General features: G+C 43.5%; 1 protein-coding gene across 13 annotated transcripts in view; it reads right to left on the reverse strand.

The window, feature by feature from the left end:
* The window catches only part of LOC117423482 (nucleosome-remodeling factor subunit BPTF-like), a 39,222-nt gene that overhangs the window by 19,442 nt on the left and 662 nt on the right, over nucleotides 1-19,118 (reverse strand). For 9 of the 13 annotated variants that reach the window (XM_058989688.1, XM_058989689.1, XM_058989686.1 and 6 more), the window contains exons 1-15: nucleotides 19,003-19,118; nucleotides 13,283-14,105; nucleotides 11,614-11,834; nucleotides 9,242-9,454; nucleotides 8,732-8,911; nucleotides 7,586-7,789; nucleotides 6,918-7,090; nucleotides 6,427-6,782; nucleotides 5,939-6,070; nucleotides 5,091-5,220; nucleotides 4,498-4,633; nucleotides 3,796-4,065; nucleotides 1,158-3,573; nucleotides 770-894; nucleotides 413-541 (exon numbers count right to left, since the gene is read on the reverse strand). The exon at nucleotides 19,003-19,118 is cut by the window's right edge and continues 662 nt beyond it. In XM_058989688.1, coding sequence (XP_058845671.1) covers nucleotides 413-541; nucleotides 770-894; nucleotides 1,158-3,573; nucleotides 3,796-4,065; nucleotides 4,498-4,633; nucleotides 5,091-5,220; nucleotides 5,939-6,070; nucleotides 6,427-6,782; nucleotides 6,918-7,090; nucleotides 7,586-7,789; nucleotides 8,732-8,911; nucleotides 9,242-9,454; nucleotides 11,614-11,834; nucleotides 13,283-14,105; nucleotides 19,003-19,118 — 5,624 coding nt within the window. The remainder of the gene's footprint in view (nucleotides 1-412; nucleotides 542-769; nucleotides 895-1,157; nucleotides 3,574-3,795; nucleotides 4,066-4,497; nucleotides 4,634-5,090; nucleotides 5,221-5,938; nucleotides 6,071-6,426; nucleotides 6,783-6,917; nucleotides 7,091-7,585; nucleotides 7,790-8,731; nucleotides 8,912-9,241; nucleotides 9,455-11,613; nucleotides 11,835-13,282; nucleotides 14,106-19,002) is intronic. The other 4 variants (XM_058989683.1, XM_058989678.1, XM_058989681.1 and 1 more) reach the window with 4 other exon arrangements.

A 19,118-nucleotide genomic window follows, 5' to 3' on the forward strand; every position in this document is an offset into this window, starting at 1 on the left:
TATTTATAGTAGTACGTGAAAAGATTTATAAAATTACACACGTTTATAACATGCAGATTTTCAAAGTGCAGCGCGATCTCTGTACTTGAAAGAACTGTTTTAAGCAATCAATGTTACTTTATTTTATCAACAAAGATTGCAGGAACACTGAAATAAACAAGTAAAATGATTTGAGGAACGTTTGATGACGTCTTTAAAATCAGGATCTTATGATTGATTAACACTAAAGCCAGTAGCTTTCTCAAAAGAAATGTCTACACTCAGAAATGCCTACTTATACCAGTAATGCTGTCAACTGGGAGTTACTGGAGGAAATAAAAACAGAATCAAGGTTTAATGGACTTTTCATTATGGAGACCAACTGGCGTCAATGTCTAATTTGTAACGTTGCATGGGGCGATAGACCCGATACCTTTTGGAGTTTCGGGCGCACCGATCGGACAGATTATCTTCCTGATGCAGTACTCTGAGCGGATTCCATAGGGTCCAACGTCTCTGCGCTTCATTATCTCAGTCGTGGTGATCTCCGTTTCTGAAGTTTCTGCAGAGGTTGGGGTGAACAGGGAAACAATTCATCAAACAATAAATATGATCTTGCAGAATTAGCAATAATAAAAAAGACACTGAAAAAGTAATCCCTTATATATAAAAGTTGACTGATGTGCGGAACCAACAATGCACCAATGTCAATTACTGCACGGCTCGGAAATTAAAAGTAATGTACAAACTAGGACAGAAACGTCTGTAACCTTCCCCTGTCTGCCGTTACCTGTGCGTGTGGTGCCGGCAGTAGATGAAGGCTTCACTCCCATGTCATCCCACCTCAGGCTAGCCCACAGCAATCGCAACATCAGGCTTACTCCCGCTAGGGATTTCACTGTCTGGAGACGATACCTAAATAAAGGAAAATCAGAAAGCATGATTTTAATATTTTCATAAGTATACTTAAACTGTAAAAGGTGAAAGGGCAAATTGTTCCATTCACTAATATATAGGCCTAAGATTGAAGTCAAAATTGAAAACACTCCTTTAATATAAATCTGTTGGCTTCAGAAATGCCAAAAGAAATGTAATGGATAATGACAAACGTTTCGACTAGTCTTCCTAAACTCAAAACTGAGTGTTTAACAGCAATGCAATAAAAATGGGCGGCTCACCTCCACGTGATTCCAAACGTTGGTCTTGGTGAAGGGTAGGGCCAGATATCCAGCGCGGGCTTCGCGTTGTAATTGAACACTGGCACCTCTCGGATCCCCCCTCTCCTGGACAGCTTTCTCAGGTCGTCGTTGGGCAGAACAAATATGCTCTTCTTGCTGCTTTTGGTGATGAACTTGCGGTAGGAAGGCAGGGCCGTCCCAGACCGCGTCTTTTTCGTCCGCGAGAATTTCATCAGCCTGACCCTGTCTTTCGTGGAGTACTCCTTGCTGACGGTCATGGTGGTGACGGAAGTGCCCGAGGGACCGGTGGCGGAGTCCGTCAGCGTGGTCGTGACAGTGGTCTTGCTCTCCTCCATCACCGAGACCACACTGCGGTCCTGCGCGGGAGAGGTCACTTTGGTAACTGTGGTCTTCGTCATGGTGGTCAGGGTGGACACGGCAGAGTCCTCCATGGAAGACACCATCATGGGCTTGCTGCTCTGCGTACTGGACACCTCGGCGATCTGAACGGTCTTCGACTCTGTGGAAACGGTGGTGGTGGTGGTCGTCACTTTGGTGATGATGGTTTTGACGCCGTCCTCCCCGTTGGTTTCGACCTTGTTTGGTTCCGGATGGTGAACGCTCTCGTCGGCGAAGTCGCTGCTGAGGCTGGATTCCTCTGCCGAAGGAACCGGGGAGGGGATTATTATTTTCTTGGGCGCAGGCTTTTCCGTTTCCATGGGCTCCTCTTCGTTTATGCTCTGGTCTCCTTTGACTTTGGGTTGGGTTGCACTGTCAGGACTTGCATCTGCATGTGTATGCGGAGTAGTTGACACAGCAGAGTTGACATCTTCCTCGATATTGTTTCCCAGTTTGGCCATTTTGACAGGGGGCAAATAGTCCTGATCGGCAACTGCAACCTTGCTTTCCCCATCAACTACCGACAGGCTGGATGGCAAAGACTGAGCCTCTATGTTGTTAGGCTTCTCTTTAGCTCCCTCCACACCCATATCACCATTCATGAGAGGTTTCACCGGATCCTTCAGCGACAAACTTTTTATTTCACTGTCCGAACTTGCCTTAGATAGGTTGTTAACTTTCCCTTCAATGTTATTTGGAAGGTTCGAAGGCTCTTTTACAGAGGGTTTGGAGTCGGCGGTTGAATTACTTTCAGCCCCATCCTTTCCATTGACCTGGGCTGCAGTGTAAGGACAGTGCTCTTTAGCTTCTTCCTCCCCAGCTCGGCTGATCTCTGCTTTGATGTCTTCCGTGTCCATTTGGTCCAGGCACAGTTTGTTGTTCTCCTCCAGAGAATGCTTATTAACCGTGGGCTCGGAAATGTTCTCAGCCGTGTCTTTCTCTGTCTCCTGGACTTGGGGACAATTGTTTTTTTCCTCCCCGACTTCGTTTGGTCGCTCGTCTGACGGATTTCTTTGCTCCATCAAATCCAGTTTTTCTACCGGGGTTACCATCTGATGTGTTTGACTTTTCTGACCGCCGCCATTCAATTCCGATGCGCTCGGCTCAGATCTTTCCACAGGAGATTCGGTTTTAGAAGCGGGGACCTGATTTTCACTCGCAGAGTCTTTGCCAACAGATGGCGAGACACTTGTTGGAACTGTTGCTTTGTGCTCTTCTGCATCAGGGGGTTCTGCCGATTCACTAAGGATTTCAGACTTTACACCTGCTGGGGTCAAGTCAGAATTGAAACGCTTGTCTTCACTGCTAGATTCTAATTCGGGGTATAGTTTTTTAGTCTCCTCAGAGCTTTGAGCCTCAGTCAATTGTTCTTTAGGCACAGGCTCAGACAACACGTCAGTGGTCATTTCTGGTGTCTTTTTAGGTTCCTGATTTTGTTCCATGGAGTCAGTGGTGCTTTCCCCATTCGCTTTCTGAACGGAGACGGGATCTTCAGAGCCCTGCTGGCTTTTTGTAACCGTCTTATCGCCTTCCTGGATGTCCTTCATGACCTTTTGTTCCCCCGGCGAGGAGTCAGCGGTACCCAGACTGCTCTCTGTACTTGAAGGCTGGTCTTTCTCTGTCAGAGCGCTGTCAGCTTTCACTGCAGCTGGGGGCTCAATCTTTGCTTTGTCGATCACGCTTTCTTTGTACTCAGCTTGGACTCTGACTACGGACTGGGAGACAACGGCCCCCGCCAAGTGCTTCCCAGTGGGCTTCACCAGAGACGTCTGCTTGAGCCGCTCCAGCCTCTGCTTCTCCTCCAAAGTGAACTGCTTGACCCTCCTTTCGAGCAGGCTGTCCAGTTTGGAGGCTTTCACTTTCTTTCTGTACGCAGTCCTTAGCTGAAAGCCCTCGCTGACATTGACCACGTCGTCGTCGAAAGGTTTTGACAGCGATTCCGTTTTCACTGCGTCGTCTTCCATTGGCTCCTCCTTCACGGTCTTCTCGTCGTCAGAAGAGGTGCTTTCATTTTTCCCTGGAAAAAAGCAAGACATAAAATTGTTATTTGGCGTGTCGGATAAAATATCAAGACATGAACAAAAAAACTAAATACAATGCTACAAAAAACAAAACATGGATATCTTCACTTACCGGCTTGCTGTTTAACAGCATGCCAATGACTAACCGAGGCCACTTTTTAAAGTCAGTTGTTCAGCTCAGGTATATTTTTACAAACAGGACGAGCAGTCAAGCCTACCGATACCTTTTTCTTCCTCTGGACTTGGCTCTGCAGGGCTGGTCTCCACTTCCATCTTCTCAGCAGCCTCCTCCTTTACAGGTTTGTCCTCGGAAGACTCGCTGGGAGCAGTTTGGTCCTTGTCCTTTTCCGGTAAGCTCTGAATCTTTGAATCTCTGGAGGACCTGGGGTCTTTCTCACGAGCTTCGGTCTCTGTTTTCACTTTGGATGAGCTTTTCCTTTTATCAAGATCCAGCTTTTGGGACTCGGCGACTTCCTTATTGCTTTTTGCTTATGAAAATAACGAAAACAAACAAAAAAAACATGTTACTAATGAAACCATAGAAAGTGGCATCAACTGAATTTAATATTTTATAAAAACACTGAAAAAATGATATGTCACCAAAGACACTAAAGCTTGATTATATAAACATAAATACAATATGCAGCTTTATAGTATTTGGGGGTATAATGTTTTTTGTATACATCAAAATGTTTAAGACTTATTTTTACTTGATATTGATTATACATGAAACTTCAGTGTCTAGGTATTCTGTACATTATGAACATAGTTCTGAGCTTGACACCTGGGCAGATCACACTCTTTAGTGACCAAAATGCAATGGCAGCGGTAAACTGGGTACTTATCCAAACTGCACAGCAGCTTTACGTGCTGTTGCTCGTCCAATGATCTAGATCCCCACTCCCTGGGTCCCCACCTACCCTCCAGAGCTTTCCTGTAATTGACATTGGTGTTTCCTGGTAGCCTGGGAACGAAGCGCTGGACGTGGGTTTTACTAACCCAGCTCCACCCGCCGTACCCAGTCACGCGATACTCCTCCCCCTTCTGCTTCCACACCTGCGATATTAAAAGGAAATGAAACAGCTCTGTGACATGCGAATTTGAACAGTGCATTTCGTTCTCGCTTGGGGTGATTCTTAGTTCAGTGTGCTGTAAAATAAATGAAAAGCCAGGGGTTTATTTGAATGGGCTGCACTGTATATAAAAAAAAAGGTTCCTAACTTTTGGTACTTATGAAGGGAACCATTATGGCCCACATTCACAAAGCATTTACCACTGTGCCATGGGAACACCATTTATTTATTTATTTCTAAAAAAGAAAACATTCATGTCAAATAAAAAAAAGCTCCTAATAAAACAGCTCAGGTGGTTCATTTAAGACATCCTGCACCTTAGCTCTGTCTTGCTAGAGGTAAACATTTTGTTAATGCAACCCCTAGTCTTTCAGGGGGCTTTACTCATGTGAAAAGCAATAATTAAAAAGCTCTGGGAGCAGTAGCACAATGGCACTTACCTGGTGCTTAATGGGAATGGTGTATTTAACCCACGTGGCCTGCTGCATGGTTTCTTCATCCTCTTGCTTCTTCTCCCTCTTTTTCACTTTTTCTTTCTCCTCCCGCTCTATGGCTGTCATGCGGTGCAACCTTAAAATTGAATAAATAAAAAGAAATGATCCAGAAAATCGGGGCTCTATCGGAGGTACCAGCACAACTCCCCGTGTTGTTTTTGGCAAAGTCTAAACAATTACTGAGCAGCCCCCTCCCTTTGTACCCAAGAGTACAGCGTGAAATGCTTCAAAATACTACCCGTATCAGTGCCAGGTAATTTCAGTAGAGAACACAAGCATACTTTGTGACTCGAGAGGGAAGCCGCGGTCGGGTTTAAAAACAGCTGAACAGGTAGCGGTTCGAAATAAACATTTCCTCACGCAAAGGATTTCGTTTGACCAGCAGCTGCACCTTTTTCTGGTATGTTGATTTTGTCAACGTGTTGCTGGAGAGCAGTCGTTTGATCCCACTATCCCTCCCATTAAAACAGCTGGACTAGTTTATTTAAGCTAACATTAGGTAGTGCAAGATTAGTGCTAATCGGAGTCTGTGAAACCAGCAGTTAGCGTGCTTATGAGGCAATTAAACCTCACATCAGATTAAAAGAAAACTGTAGGCTCACACATCTGAATACATTTATTTATATTAAGGAAAAAAAATGTGCTAAAGTGTGTTATAATTCAATGGCTCACCATTGACCCGGTTTAGGTCACAAGTGAAATGAGTCTGGCTATTGACCTGCTGTACCCTCTCCGAGTGCAGGGAGGGGGCACATGGTGGCACAGTACGTGGGCGCTCCCTATATTATACTTGCCTCGTGTGCCCAAGTGCATCCTTCCACACAGGCAGCATGACGACAGGTTTAATGGCACACTCCAGGATGGCTAAGGCGAGAGCAAACTCCCTGGCTTTACTACACATCTGAACAGCCTTAATCCAGTTAGACCTGTTGAAAGGGGGGGGGGGGGATACATATGTTTTAATGTTTATAAAGGATAAATGCATTTCACACAGTTGTGAAATGTAGCGCACTGGTACGGATCATGTTTCAAGACAGTATACAGATACATAACCTTTTGACACAAATGAAAGTCCTAATGGGAAAAAAAAAAATCATATTTAAAAAGACAGATACAATATAGATGTGCAAAATTACTGTTCATACCCTCGGTACAAAAAGGGCCCACAGATTAGAACAGGGCTTCTACATTTTACATCAGCTGTATTAGATGCCAATTAGAGATTAGGCGGAAATGATAACCTATGTGGTAAGCCATATTAAAACAGACTGGCATGCCTCACCTGTGTGAAGCCCAGTTGGGGTGCAGGAAGGGTGCCGGCACGTTGTTTTCCAGCTGTATGATGGTCAGCCTCAGTGTGGAGATGGTCAGCACCTTGGAGCCGTGCACAGAGCCGTTCCACTTGAAGTCACCGGCGGGGGTCATGCAGAACTTGTGGGAGAGGTGCCGTCGCTTGTCGTGGTCCTCACGGTGCTGGTGCTTGTTCAGGGCCATGGCGTTGGTGCTGTACTGGTTGTGGTAGACCCGGTACTTCCCCTCCTGGCCCAGCTTGAAGTAGTTGCTGAGGTTCCCCTTCATCACAATTTCCTTCCTGGTGCTTAGTCGGGAGACTTCGCCTTGAGAGTTCACCACCAGGACCTAGACAAAGCAGGAATCAGAATGAAATGCAGGTCGCCATGATCTCACAGCACGTGGAATATGGGTCATGTGACAAAAGGTTATTAAAAGATATCTCTTCTAATATTTTTTTATTTGAAGGGGTCTGCGGCTCACCTCTTTGCCTTCCTTGTAGTACTTGTTTGCTTCGTGAGCTGCGGCAGCGACCTGCTGGCTCTTGAGCAGACTCAGCTTGCTGTCAGGATTTCGTAACCGCGTAACCATCCGCGTGGAGCCGGGCGTGCCCTTCCCACTCGCTGCTCCATCGCTGCTCTCCGCTTTGTTATCACCTGCAGAGAAAACCAATCGCGATCAGTACTCTTCACTCCTCCAAACACAGCTGTGCCCACTTACATAATCAACACAAGCAGAACTCTTTATTGCGTAACTATTTTCAAACTTACAGGCATGTAAAAAGGTCTAGGAGAAATATTTCCAAACAAAATTTTAAAAAAAAAGCAAACTGCTTGGCAATCTGGGAAAAGTAACTAATTTAGAGGGATGGGAATAAGACGTCTGTTGCTTAGCAGTTTCCCCCATTCCAGTTTTTAAAATCAGCCTGATTAGACACAAGAGTACAGGTAACAAGCTCAGGTGTGTCTTACTAAACTCATAGTAAAACTAGAAATGGATCAAACTGCTATGCAAAGTAGTCTTATTTCCATCCCTGAACTTATGACATTTGCATTTCTTACCACAAGACAGTGCATCTACTTAATAAGTAGATCTGTTTCATTTAGAAGTAAGAGCAGATTAATCTGCTTTAAAAAACCCAGAAGGGCTACCTGTCTCCTCTTGACTGGTGACTGAAGACTGGGAGGACTTGTCAGCGACGTCCGCCTCATCTGCTGGTTTGGGGGTGGTTGAGTTGTGGGGTTCGCAGGAGGAGGTGATGCTGCTGCTGCTGTTCTCATCGTTCGCTTGTGAGGAGGGAGGGACAGGGGTGGAGGTGCTCTCTCCATTGCTAGAGCTGGCCTCTTCTGCTTTATCTGAGTGAAGCACAACACACACAGAAACAACAAGATTACAAAAAAAGGAATACTGCCAAAAATGTACCTTTGCTTTGAATCCAGTTCTACCCACAGAGTAGACTGCAAGCCTCTAAAAACAAACATGCTTCATATCATTAAAAAAATTCAGAGTGCAACACTTCCCCCTTGTGGCACTGCCATGGGCAGAGGCTAATGCAATCTATATTATATGAGCACAGGCAAATAAAACATTTCACCTCAGTTCATATAGCAATGCCCAGCTACTCAAACAGCATTCCTCTCTACATGCAGTAATCTTTGCAGTGTAGGAGGATGAGGATGTTATTTTAAAGTTTCCCATTTTGATTTTTTTATTACATATTTTCAATCTAGAATCTGGGCTTTGAATTATTCTTACTAAAATAAACTAAACCTGCATATTTTTTTTTGTGTGGTTTCTTTAAATATCTTGTGGCGCATATCGTTTGGGAAGCTGAACACGACTTGATTGCAGTTCCGTTGTGGAAAGCCATACTCTGCTGCTGCCGCTCAAAAGCTGGCATTACCAGTACGAACCAAGCGGAAAAGCTCCAGGAAAAAGAACCAACGAAATGTCAAGCCCCAGCAATACAGAATCAGACAGAAACACAATAAATACCCAAATAAATCCTCAATGACTTGTGCCGACAAATGTCCAGAAGTTTCATCCTAATTTGACGGGTTTTCTTGAACTATGTAAAATTCTAAAAACGTGACATGTGCACGGACGCCTCCGCTGGATCCCCAGTGTGTGCATGATGAGGGGGTGAGGTACACTACAATACTACACGACTCCCATTGCACTGCAGTTTAATCTTAAACGGCTTGCGACATCTAGTGGCACTTGAGTAACCGAGCTCAAAGTAAAACCTGTCTACATGCTATGCAATGGGAATCGTATTTCCATCCTCTGCACTGTACCTGCAGCGTCCTGTTCAGCCTGGGCAACTGGCTTCTCCTCAGGCGTCTGGCTGGTAACGGCTGCCCCTTCCTGAGCCTCCGTCGTGCTTTTCCCTTCCGTTGAAGGGCTGGTGCTGGGGGCTGCAGACTGCAAAGTCTCCGAGTTACTGCTCTCCTCCACACTGAGTGAGGCTGCTGCTGCTGAAAAAATTTACAAACACAGGCAGCAATTTGTACGAGTCATGACTGAAGGAGGCGAGAGCATCTCCAATAGGGATACAAGTGTTTAAAAGGATCAGAGCATGCCCATCCTTAAGTGTAGAAAAATAAAACACAACACAATATTTAGCAATTACTCTCAAATAATTCTTACACACCATTCATTTCTAAATTACTGAATGTTTGCACTGTTGTTCCTTGTATGCGATGGTTTGGGATTATTTTCTAACTCACTGAATGTTTGCACTGCTCATCCTTGCATGCAATGGTCCAGACAAGGCTTAGCATCCTCCGGTAGGTGGTATTACTTACCCTTTCCCTGCTCGCTCTCAGGCTGCTCCGGTGTTGTTTTCGTTTCCTTGTCCTGGTCTGGTTGTGGTGCCGGCTCCTGCTCGCTCTTCTCCGGCTCGTGTTGGCTCTCACCCCCGCTCTCCTTGCGCATCTTTTCAGCCTCTTCAGCTGCTTTCCTCTTCACTTCTTCCAGCTCCGCGTCCTGTTTCGCTTTTAACCGTTCCAAAATCTCATCTTAATATGATATTGTGGGGGGGGGGGGGGGGGGGGGAAAGAGGAGAATGACCATTCAAAAAACAAAAATACGCAATTTCCTCTCAACATAGTTTTGTTTTATCCCAGGGATGAATGAATGTAAAAATAATTATTCACCGCAGAGGGTTAGACTAAATAAAGTGTCATAACAGATCTAATCACAAATGTTCTGGCTGTACTGATATTCCGATAACAAAGCAGTTCACCAGAATTTGGATAAATGTATGTCTTTCTCTTGCTGTGTGTATAACTGGTATGCATTTCCCGTTTAAAAACAAAACCTTCTTACTGTTAGCATGCATGTAACAGCTTCACTGCTGGTTTATGTCAGGTATGGAGATTGCATTACGCACAACTGGATAGACCTGAACACACAGCTGTAAAGGTGTTTTGTTTTGTTACGTATGTATTTAATGAACAGCGTGTGCATGAAGCTACACTAATACAGACGTTTCTTGAATAAATAAATAAAAAAAAGAACCAAAGGTGCATCTGAGAGTGTGTCTGTCCAAACCCTGCTTAACAAGCCACCTGAATGAAATTAATACGCGTCTATACCCTGCAGTCTAAAAAGCAATGTAAGACAATTAACTGCCTGCTACAGGGAAAAGCTGTGTGCAACACTAACAGACTCAAGCACAATACAACTTGTCCAGTGGGACTTTAATCATAGTTTATCAGAAGTAAATAAACTGGAAGAAGCTTAAAAAAAAAAAACGTATTAAAAAAAATGACAAAACGCAGACTGTACAGAGAATTGAACTTGAAATACACTAAATCAGTGCGTTTTTTTTTTTTATTAATAACTCAAGTAGTACAGCCCCCCCCCCCCCCCTCATCTTCAGTTGTGTTTATGCATGAAGACGCTTCTTGATGTCTGTCTACACAGGTGCAGAATGATTTCCACTGCAGCAATGCATACATGGTTACATACCTGATGTAACTATCACTATTATCTGCTGTATTATTGAATTGTGTTTTGTCACACTTGTACTTTGCTTGAACAAAAGTTATTGTATTTCTTGCTCTAAATGTATTTGCTTACGATTGTAAGTCACCCTGGATAAAGGCGTCTGCTAAGAAATAAATAATAATAAAATAATAATACAGTGTGAATTACAATCTTTCCAAATGTTCCTAAGCTTTCCAGGTATGCAGTAGCTGCTAGGCATCTGCCAGACATACATCAGCTTTAATAAGCGAATGCTTCAATGATTCATGAATCAATTGGCGTTTCAGACATCAAACACCAGTCAAATAGGCGCTCGCTTGTATCTTGCCTAGATTTAGAGTAGATAAATACTGAAATCTCAAATACGCACGTCAAAACAAAGAAATGACTAGCAGGCATAGACAATTTAAAAAATAACCTCTTTTTGTGACAAGGTCGGCGTCCTTTACAGATAACACGTACAGGAGTCTAACTGCTCAGTGCCAGCAACGACACAGCCTTTCTTCTCCTCTGTCAGGAATGACATCCATTATAGATACCCAGGCAGGTGTGAAGCAACACTGAACAGCAGCTCGATTCTCTCCCTTCAGTACTACCGTCATTCAGGACCGGCCCTAGTGAAGGTGTGCCATTCGGTTTATCAGTATCCCGCACTCGCTAGTCTTTTAAATCTTTCCCTCGGATCTTCCACCTGGAATACGGCTCATTTTTAAACATGCTTTTTCAGTGAATACACCAAGCCTGCCCCCCTTTGGAGGACACAACCAGCTTCTTTTTTTGGAATCTGCTGCAAGAAATATAGTATGCTAAAAACGTTAAAAGATTATGAGACTCCTGCTGAGGGAATGCCGTTTTGATGTGTTCCTTTTAAAATGATTTGAAAGATAAAACGGAGACCTATACTGCTGTCATTTATTACTAGTTACATAAATGTATGAAGTGTATGTGAAGTCGTGGATTTGTGTCTTGGTATAAATCAGTACAGTGCTCCTTTCCTATTTCAAGACTCAATAGTTCATGGTTATGTTTACAGTAGTCATATGCTATGCTTCACTATTGTTTTTAAGTGCAAGACAGATAACAATACATGTGGGCTAAAATTCCAAGCTTGTAGCTTTTATAAAAACTGAAAATAAAAAGGACCTGTTTGTGTTGCTGTATTGGTTTGGGGAGAGGTGTCGCTTACCATTAGCTGCTGTCAAAAATGACTTGTTATTGCCACTGGCTTTGTTGGTGAGATCCTCAGTGATGTCCATGTGAGAGTGAATTTCCTCTCTCATTTCTTCCAGGACTTTACAAAGTTCATTTTCCCAATAGTCCTTATCCAGGCGTTCCAGCAGCTCTGCCAGCTGAACCTTTGTGCTGTAGTACCAAATAACCTTCTTCTCATGTTCCCCGTCTTCCTCTCTAAGGAATAAAAACACAGTTACTGAACTAACTGGCTCTTTTTGACTTTTTGTCAAGCGCCCTGGGATGCTTGCACATGAAGGGCGCTATGCAAATTACATTACACAAGCTTAGGTTTCTGTTATTTTTCCACAATTTTTTTTTTTACATGCAGTATAATGAAACGCAGCGCTGTGTCCCTCTGGTATTGAGGGGGGGTCTCCCAGATCTTCTGCAGCAGCTTCAACACCATGCTCTACACATGCATGAGCAGTTACAGCCTTGCAAACCCAACAACCTCCTTGTATGTACCGTACAGCTGGTTGAGCGCTGTTTTCATTCTTGTAACTCATTGCAAAAACCATAAAGGAGACAAGAAGTAGCTAAGTATCTCAGATAAAAGGTCCGCTGACCAGGCAAAGACACAAAAGACATAACTGAACAGCCGCCCCACGGAACAAGGGAGCACAGAGTTCCGCATGTTCCCCACACAGCATATTTCAATCTGAACCTAACCCAGGAGGGACTACTCGCAGTAAAACAGAGGACAGCTCCATGCAGTAGACCTAACCCATCAAGAAATGTCATGTAACATTGTGCGTCAGTGCTACAGTCCTACCCATGTAAAATGCTAGGACTATAAAGTACACACTTAAATTAATGGATTGATTTAGTTCCCAAGTGTTAAAATCAGAAGACATATAAACGGTGGCTTTCATTTGCCTCCAGGAGGTGAATGTCACTGGTAGCGCTGAGAATATAAAACATACAGATAGTGGTGCAACAATACAAAAGATTACTGCCTCCCTCCACCTGCAAAATGTTATTCTCCTCTCCGCAGTCTCACGCTTTGTATCTCTCAGAGGCATGTACTGTTGTAGGGTTGAGCCTGGTCAGTCAGTACTTCAGACAGACCCTCCAATGAATACAATGCGCACTGCTGCAGTCTGTGCTGCTGATGGCTCAATGGCTTCTTTCTTTGGCCAAAGCTAAACCAATTCCAAGCACTATCCTGGCAAATCCCTTTGTGCCATTGTGATTTCCCTTTAGAGACTTCTTAAATGTCAGCTAAGAACAGACTGTTGTTTCACTGAAGCCTCATATGATGGAATAGGTTTACTATTTGATTATGTTATTGATTATCATCATCATCATCACTACTACAGCTGCTGTGCTGTTTGGCAGAATTCCCAAACTGTGGTGCTAACACACTCGTGTTACATAACCTGTAGCCCAGACATTCTACATATTTCACAACCAGATATTCTACATATATATTACAAAGTCTGCTTTCTTCAATAAAATCAAGTCTGATATGGAAATGAATGGTACCATTACCAACTGTAAAAAACAGCTTCAGAAACTCTTCCTGAGCTAATGCTTTGTGAACAGAGCACTGTATAACAATCCAAAACAAGAGTTTGCAAAAAATAAAATAAAAAATCACCACGCAAGACCAGCGTACTTACACTATTATTCTTCTATCCAGGAACCAGTATTTCCGTCTGTGTCTGTCGTAGCCGATGGGCTCCTGCCGAACGTAGGGCTTGCTTTTCTGGCTCTCCGCCACACAGTCCGTGACGCCGGGCACCTTGTGCGCCACGCAGATCTCGCACTGCCACTCGTCCTCGGGCACCTCCTCCAGCGGTGGCTTCACACACTCCAGGTGGTAGACGGCCGAGCAGGTCTCGCAGCACAGCAGGTCCCCCAGCTTGTGGCAGACTCGGCAGTGGTCGTCGTACTGGACCACCCCCTCCGACATGAGCTCCTCGCGGGCAATGTTCGTCGTGAGGAACTGGTCCACCAGGAACTGCAGCACCTTGATCTTGCTCTCCAGAGGTCCGTAGGGGTAGTCCTCCCCCTCGTGGAAGGGCAGCACGTGGTGGTACTCCCGGTCGCTCTCACAGTAGACCCGTACCACCTCCGGCCACGTCATGCCGTCGATGAAGTACAAGGTGGAGTTGACGCTGTCCTTCAGGTCGGCCGGGCCGAAGCTGGTGTTGGAGGTGTCCTCCTCCCTCAGGATGGCTTTCAGCAGGGCGATGTGAGTCTCTGCTATCAGCGTGCACTGCTCCTGCCCCACCAGGGCTGCGCAGAAGTCCTCGAAGCGGAAGGGGGAAAGCCGTAGGACCGTGCCAAAGTTCCTCAGGACATCGTAAATGGCCACAATGTTCAGGAGCTGCTCAGTGGGCACCAGGAGGTCTTCAGAGGACTTGGGGAGCTCCAGGGGAGGCACCTCCTTCTCCTCGAAGATCGGCGAGCGAGGCCGGTGCATCCTCTGCCTTCTCCTCCCTAGAAGAGCAAGCAAACCAAATAAAATAAATAAATCAAAAGAAAGAAATGATCAATGTGCTTTCAATGCATTTCTGTCATTATGTCATTTTCTCAATGCCAATGTTACAATGTGACTTTGGTTAGAGTTATCTACAAGAGTGTATTGTTGATAGGAGCCAGAGCAAACAGCACACATCTGATTAGCTGATGCAAACGCAGATATTGTATCTATTGCACTGGCAAAAATAGAGGAGAGAGAGAGAAAGAGAGAAAGAAATGCAGTTAAGATTTAATTTGAGTCATAAATTGGAAGAAATCTAATTACGATCACCTAGTACAATGTTGAAGCGCGCTGGTTTGAATGTGAATCAGGGAACCCTAGGAGTGAAGGGTTTAACCTTGGAAGAATAAAACCTTTATATATGGGAACAATGAAACAGCAACAGACGAGGCATCCAAAAAAGGCAGTCTAGTAGCAAAAGGAACGTGCACGAATGTGTAAAGCCCAGAAAGAGCTTCGGGTGAACCTCCCTTTTAGTTCATTAAAACTTCTACACCTAAGCTCCAGTTTTTGATTGAAGTTAGCCAAACAGAGGTTTACCAAGCTCAACCTCCTCTATTCTGGTTTTGAGATGAAATACAAATTCTTTTTTTTTTTCTTTATTGCACAAAAAACTACAGTATATCCCTCGGTACCTCTAAAAATAGAACAAGCTACTCCACATATTGTGCACTGTAAGGTATGACATGATCACAGAATAAATAAGGATGTGTAACTGCATTAAAATTACCTTTTTAAAATATATCACACAAAAAACCTGACACTCTCCCTGGACAATCCTTCACAGTCTGTACTACATTCACACTCGTGCAAGGTTGACTTTGTGCCTAGCCTGGATTACTGGTCTAACTACCAAAAAGAATAAAATAATAAAATAAAATAAAAATAAAAAATAAAATAAGCTAGTTCAGCAGCAAGACCACTGACACTACAGAGAGAGATGGGGAGTGAAGTCAGCCGTGCACTACAACAGACAAACGCTTACAGGGAAGCACCATGCTTCAGTTCTGAACCTGCACACATCTGGCAATAAAGCCTTAACAGAAGTCAGAAGACCCCTAGCTATCTGCCGAATTAAAGCTTGTGCATTCGTGTTTAAATACTCAGAATCATCCTCTGTCCCTCCTTTACCACCTGCTCTATTTGATGAAACCAGACTTTGGTGCACAGGCTACCTCCACTACCTGCAGCTTATGAAAAGCCAAACAAGAGATGATAGAGGCAGCACTCAACAACCAGCAGACATCAAGAGGGGACAGTCATTACCATAGAACCATTATAGAGTAGTCAGAAAGGTTTGAGATTACAGACTAATAGCCTACGCTTTAAAAAAAATAAAACCTCAGCTAAATGGAGACCATGATGACAAGCAGTGCTCCCTGGTCTGAAGAAGAAATGGTTTGGTTTTTTGTCTGCATTCTTGAGTCCCCAGCAGACCCAGTACTTTGCATGTTCCCCAGCAGTCTCAATGGCCTCTATTGTTTAAAGTCCTGAGTGCAGAATCCTCTGTGTTATCAGTACAACATAACTTCTTACAAGACTGGACAGTCCTCCACGCTTGCCATGTCACACCAGTGAAGCCAGAACATTTACAGACACTTAAGATCTCATTTTGAATTTCCTTCAGTCCGTGACTATAGGCTTGAAAGGACAACCCTCCCCCCAGCTCCCTAATTAACAGATTTCAATTAAAACGAGTTGCTTCTTTCAGTGATGTTCTGCAAATAGCCGGATCCATCCAAGGTTTTCCTATGAGCCACAGTGTATCGGTAAACAACATATAGGTTATTAGAAAGAGTGAATACAAACCTTCTATCTGAATCAGGGGTCACCAACCTATGGCTCCCGAGTCACACCTGGCTCTTCGAATGACCAAATCTGGCTCTATTGATTGAATAAGATGTTTTTTTTTTTTTAAGACGGTACTAGTAGCATCCACACAAAAGTACCACTGCTTGACTCCTCACATACTACCCCACTGTTCTTTTAGGTTCACCTACTCTCTGCTCTTCTTGGCGTTTCTATTCATGGACTCTGTTTTACCATGTACAGGGGCTGATTTGCTGCAAAGACTGGCTCTTTGCAAACCACTTGCTCTAAATTTCTCTTCAGTCATTCGACCCCTGCAGGTTCAGACCCACTGTGTATCAATTTGTACAATTACCTTCATGGCAAAAAGACCATTTTAAAACCTTAGGTTGGCTTTAGTAATACTAGATTGAACCCAGGAGCACTGAGCAGCCCCTCAGCGTTAATGTGTTTTGCAGCCCGTTCCAGGTAGAGCTCTAAAGAAAGACAATCTTATGCTTTTAATAACACAGCTATGCATTTCTAAAAACACAAATTTGCCAGTTGATGATTTCAATTTAGAAGCAAAAGGGGTCATCTGAGCAGAGGGCATGCAAGTGATAAAAGGTGGAAACCGAGATTAAAACTGGGATCTTTTACTTTAAAAACATAACAGGCATGGGTCACGAATATCAACTTCTCTCCAATATTACGGAATCCTAAACATACTAAAAGGAATGAAAACATGTTAAAGCTGGCAGTACATTTTAAGACAAATCAGGGAGGACAAATAAACACTAAAACCACACAATTAGGAAATCGTGTGTGTAACATTCCTAAAAGGCTGGTCATTAACAAACCAAAAGGACCTGTGCATGGAAGGACAGTTAACTTAATCCCACACAATTACAGTGGGTGACCACAGAAGCTTTACTCTCCCTTTAAGACTTAGCTTAATTTAAGCAATTACCTTCCTCAATTACATCCATTACTGTAGTAGATGTTTTTATTTATAGAAATATTTTGTTAAAAATATTAATATTAAATGTTTTTAATTATAGAAATATAACAAATATGAGATCACAGTACAAGGTGAACCACAGCAGCCCAAGTCAGTAAGCATGCATCTAACCTGCAAACCCAACTCGACTTGGGTTCAAGAGAGCTCAATGTAGTTCTATTTTAAGGAACTGGATGTTTGTCCAAAGGACAATAAATTAAGAACTGCTAATGCAATGCTTTGTATTGGGCTGTGCAAGCAGGTATGCCTACCTGGAGGCTTAAATATGCACATGTGAGAACAACCAACAAGATGGGCAAATATACAGATTAGATTATCCCCAGAGATAATATACACAGTAGATGCCGGTTATTAGCAACCCTGAAAAAGACAACTTTCGGTTCCTAACAACATGTTGCCGCTTACTGACAGCTTTATTACTAGCTGCCAGTGCTACAGAGCGCACTTGCATGATTTACATGCCTACTTCCTGCAGCTTTTACAACACAGAGACTTCACAACTGCGTGTTTCTGATGGGCTGAGGCAGCATCGTGCTTTGAAACTGCATACCAAGCTCCACGCAAAATTGAGATGCATTTACAGCGGGAGGTGGTACATTGTAAAACTTATTATTATTATTATTATTATTTTATGTTTGCTTCACTCATTGCAGGGACAATAGTACTGTTTAAGCCGACTCCTTGGTTTTGTTTTACACACGCCTGAAGTAAACAGTTCTATGAGTATTTCGCGTTTCTCGTGTTATTTTTTTAACACTAACATTTAAAACACATGTATTTCACTGCCATATTTGTACAACTACGGTGTATATCGTTCCATATAAATACCCTTAAACGGGGACTTTTCGCTTATTGACAACTTTGCTGGGAACCGAGAGGTTGTTAATAAGCGGCACCTAATATTATATATACACACATACACACACACACATACATACATTTGGGGGCACTGAGCATACCGTGCATTTGAATTTAAAAAAGTGTGCAAAAAACGAAAAAAGTGTTTTCTGTTTATTTTACTTTGTGTTGGGGGGGGGGGGGGGGGGGGTCGGTGGGTTATTGCATATGACAAAAGCATGTAAAGAACTCCCCCAGGAAAATAAATAAATAAAATACATTTTGGTCACTCAAAACAATTGTTTTTGAAACAATCATAAATGATCTGATTAGCAACACCACCACTAGCATCTTATTTTAAATACTAATAAGCATGTAAGTTATGCAAAGAACACTAGCTCTCGTTTTATATTAACCCCACTGTCCTGTGCAACTCGGGAGCGAATGCATGTTTTCAAAACAAAAAGGGCCACACGGTGCACTGGCACCGAGTTCAATTAGTATCTTGCAGAATTACACTTGACGTTTCTAAATATTGTGTCTATTCAGCAAAGTGCATCAAACATGATCACGTCCACCAGCCACAATAACTAGGTGGTTGGGCTAAGTTTGTGTACCTGCCACCTAACGGCAACTGTTGCATGCTTCTCTCCTCCTAATCACTGACATCCCGCTCTTTAGCGATGTAAACACAGCAACATGATGCACCCGTGCATTGCACCTGAAAAACACCACTTTCTGCACAAAAAACACAAAACCCAATTTAAACTAGAAACACGACCTTTAAAAAAGAATCGGCGGAAGCATAAAGCGTGTTTAATGAATGTGCAATGAAGTTTAGCAAAACAATGGAAATGTTAATGCACTTCATCATATTAGTAATAACGCAAGACAAAAAATACAAAATAATGTAAAATGAGAATACGGGCTGGAGCAACAGCAGCATGCATTTTACGTGATTGCCCGTGGAACGGCAACTGTTAAGAACAAACAAACTTTAACTACTACACCAGTAGTATTACTGGGATCCTCTATTTCAATAAGCCGTGGCCTGTAAACCCAGTGCATTCTCCATTTTGAACAATGCCGCTTGCTACACTGTCGTTGTTTTTACCAATGCAAAAGAAAAAAAACACTCCTCCCTTGCGATTTCTAATTCATTTGGTGTGCGTCCCCCGGTCTGTCTCGGAAGATTACACGGGGTTTACCTGGGGTACTGCTGTACGTACTGTGGCTCCGAAAGCTGCTCTCTGTGCAGAAGCTGCCATCATCATCCTCGTCTTCGCCTATCTCCTCCAGGTAATCAGACTCGTCGTCAATCGCC

The sequence above is a fragment of the Acipenser ruthenus genome, chromosome 17, assembly GCF_902713425.1.
Source record: "Acipenser ruthenus chromosome 17, fAciRut3.2 maternal haplotype, whole genome shotgun sequence".
Taxonomy (NCBI): Eukaryota; Metazoa; Chordata; class Actinopteri; order Acipenseriformes; family Acipenseridae; genus Acipenser; species Acipenser ruthenus.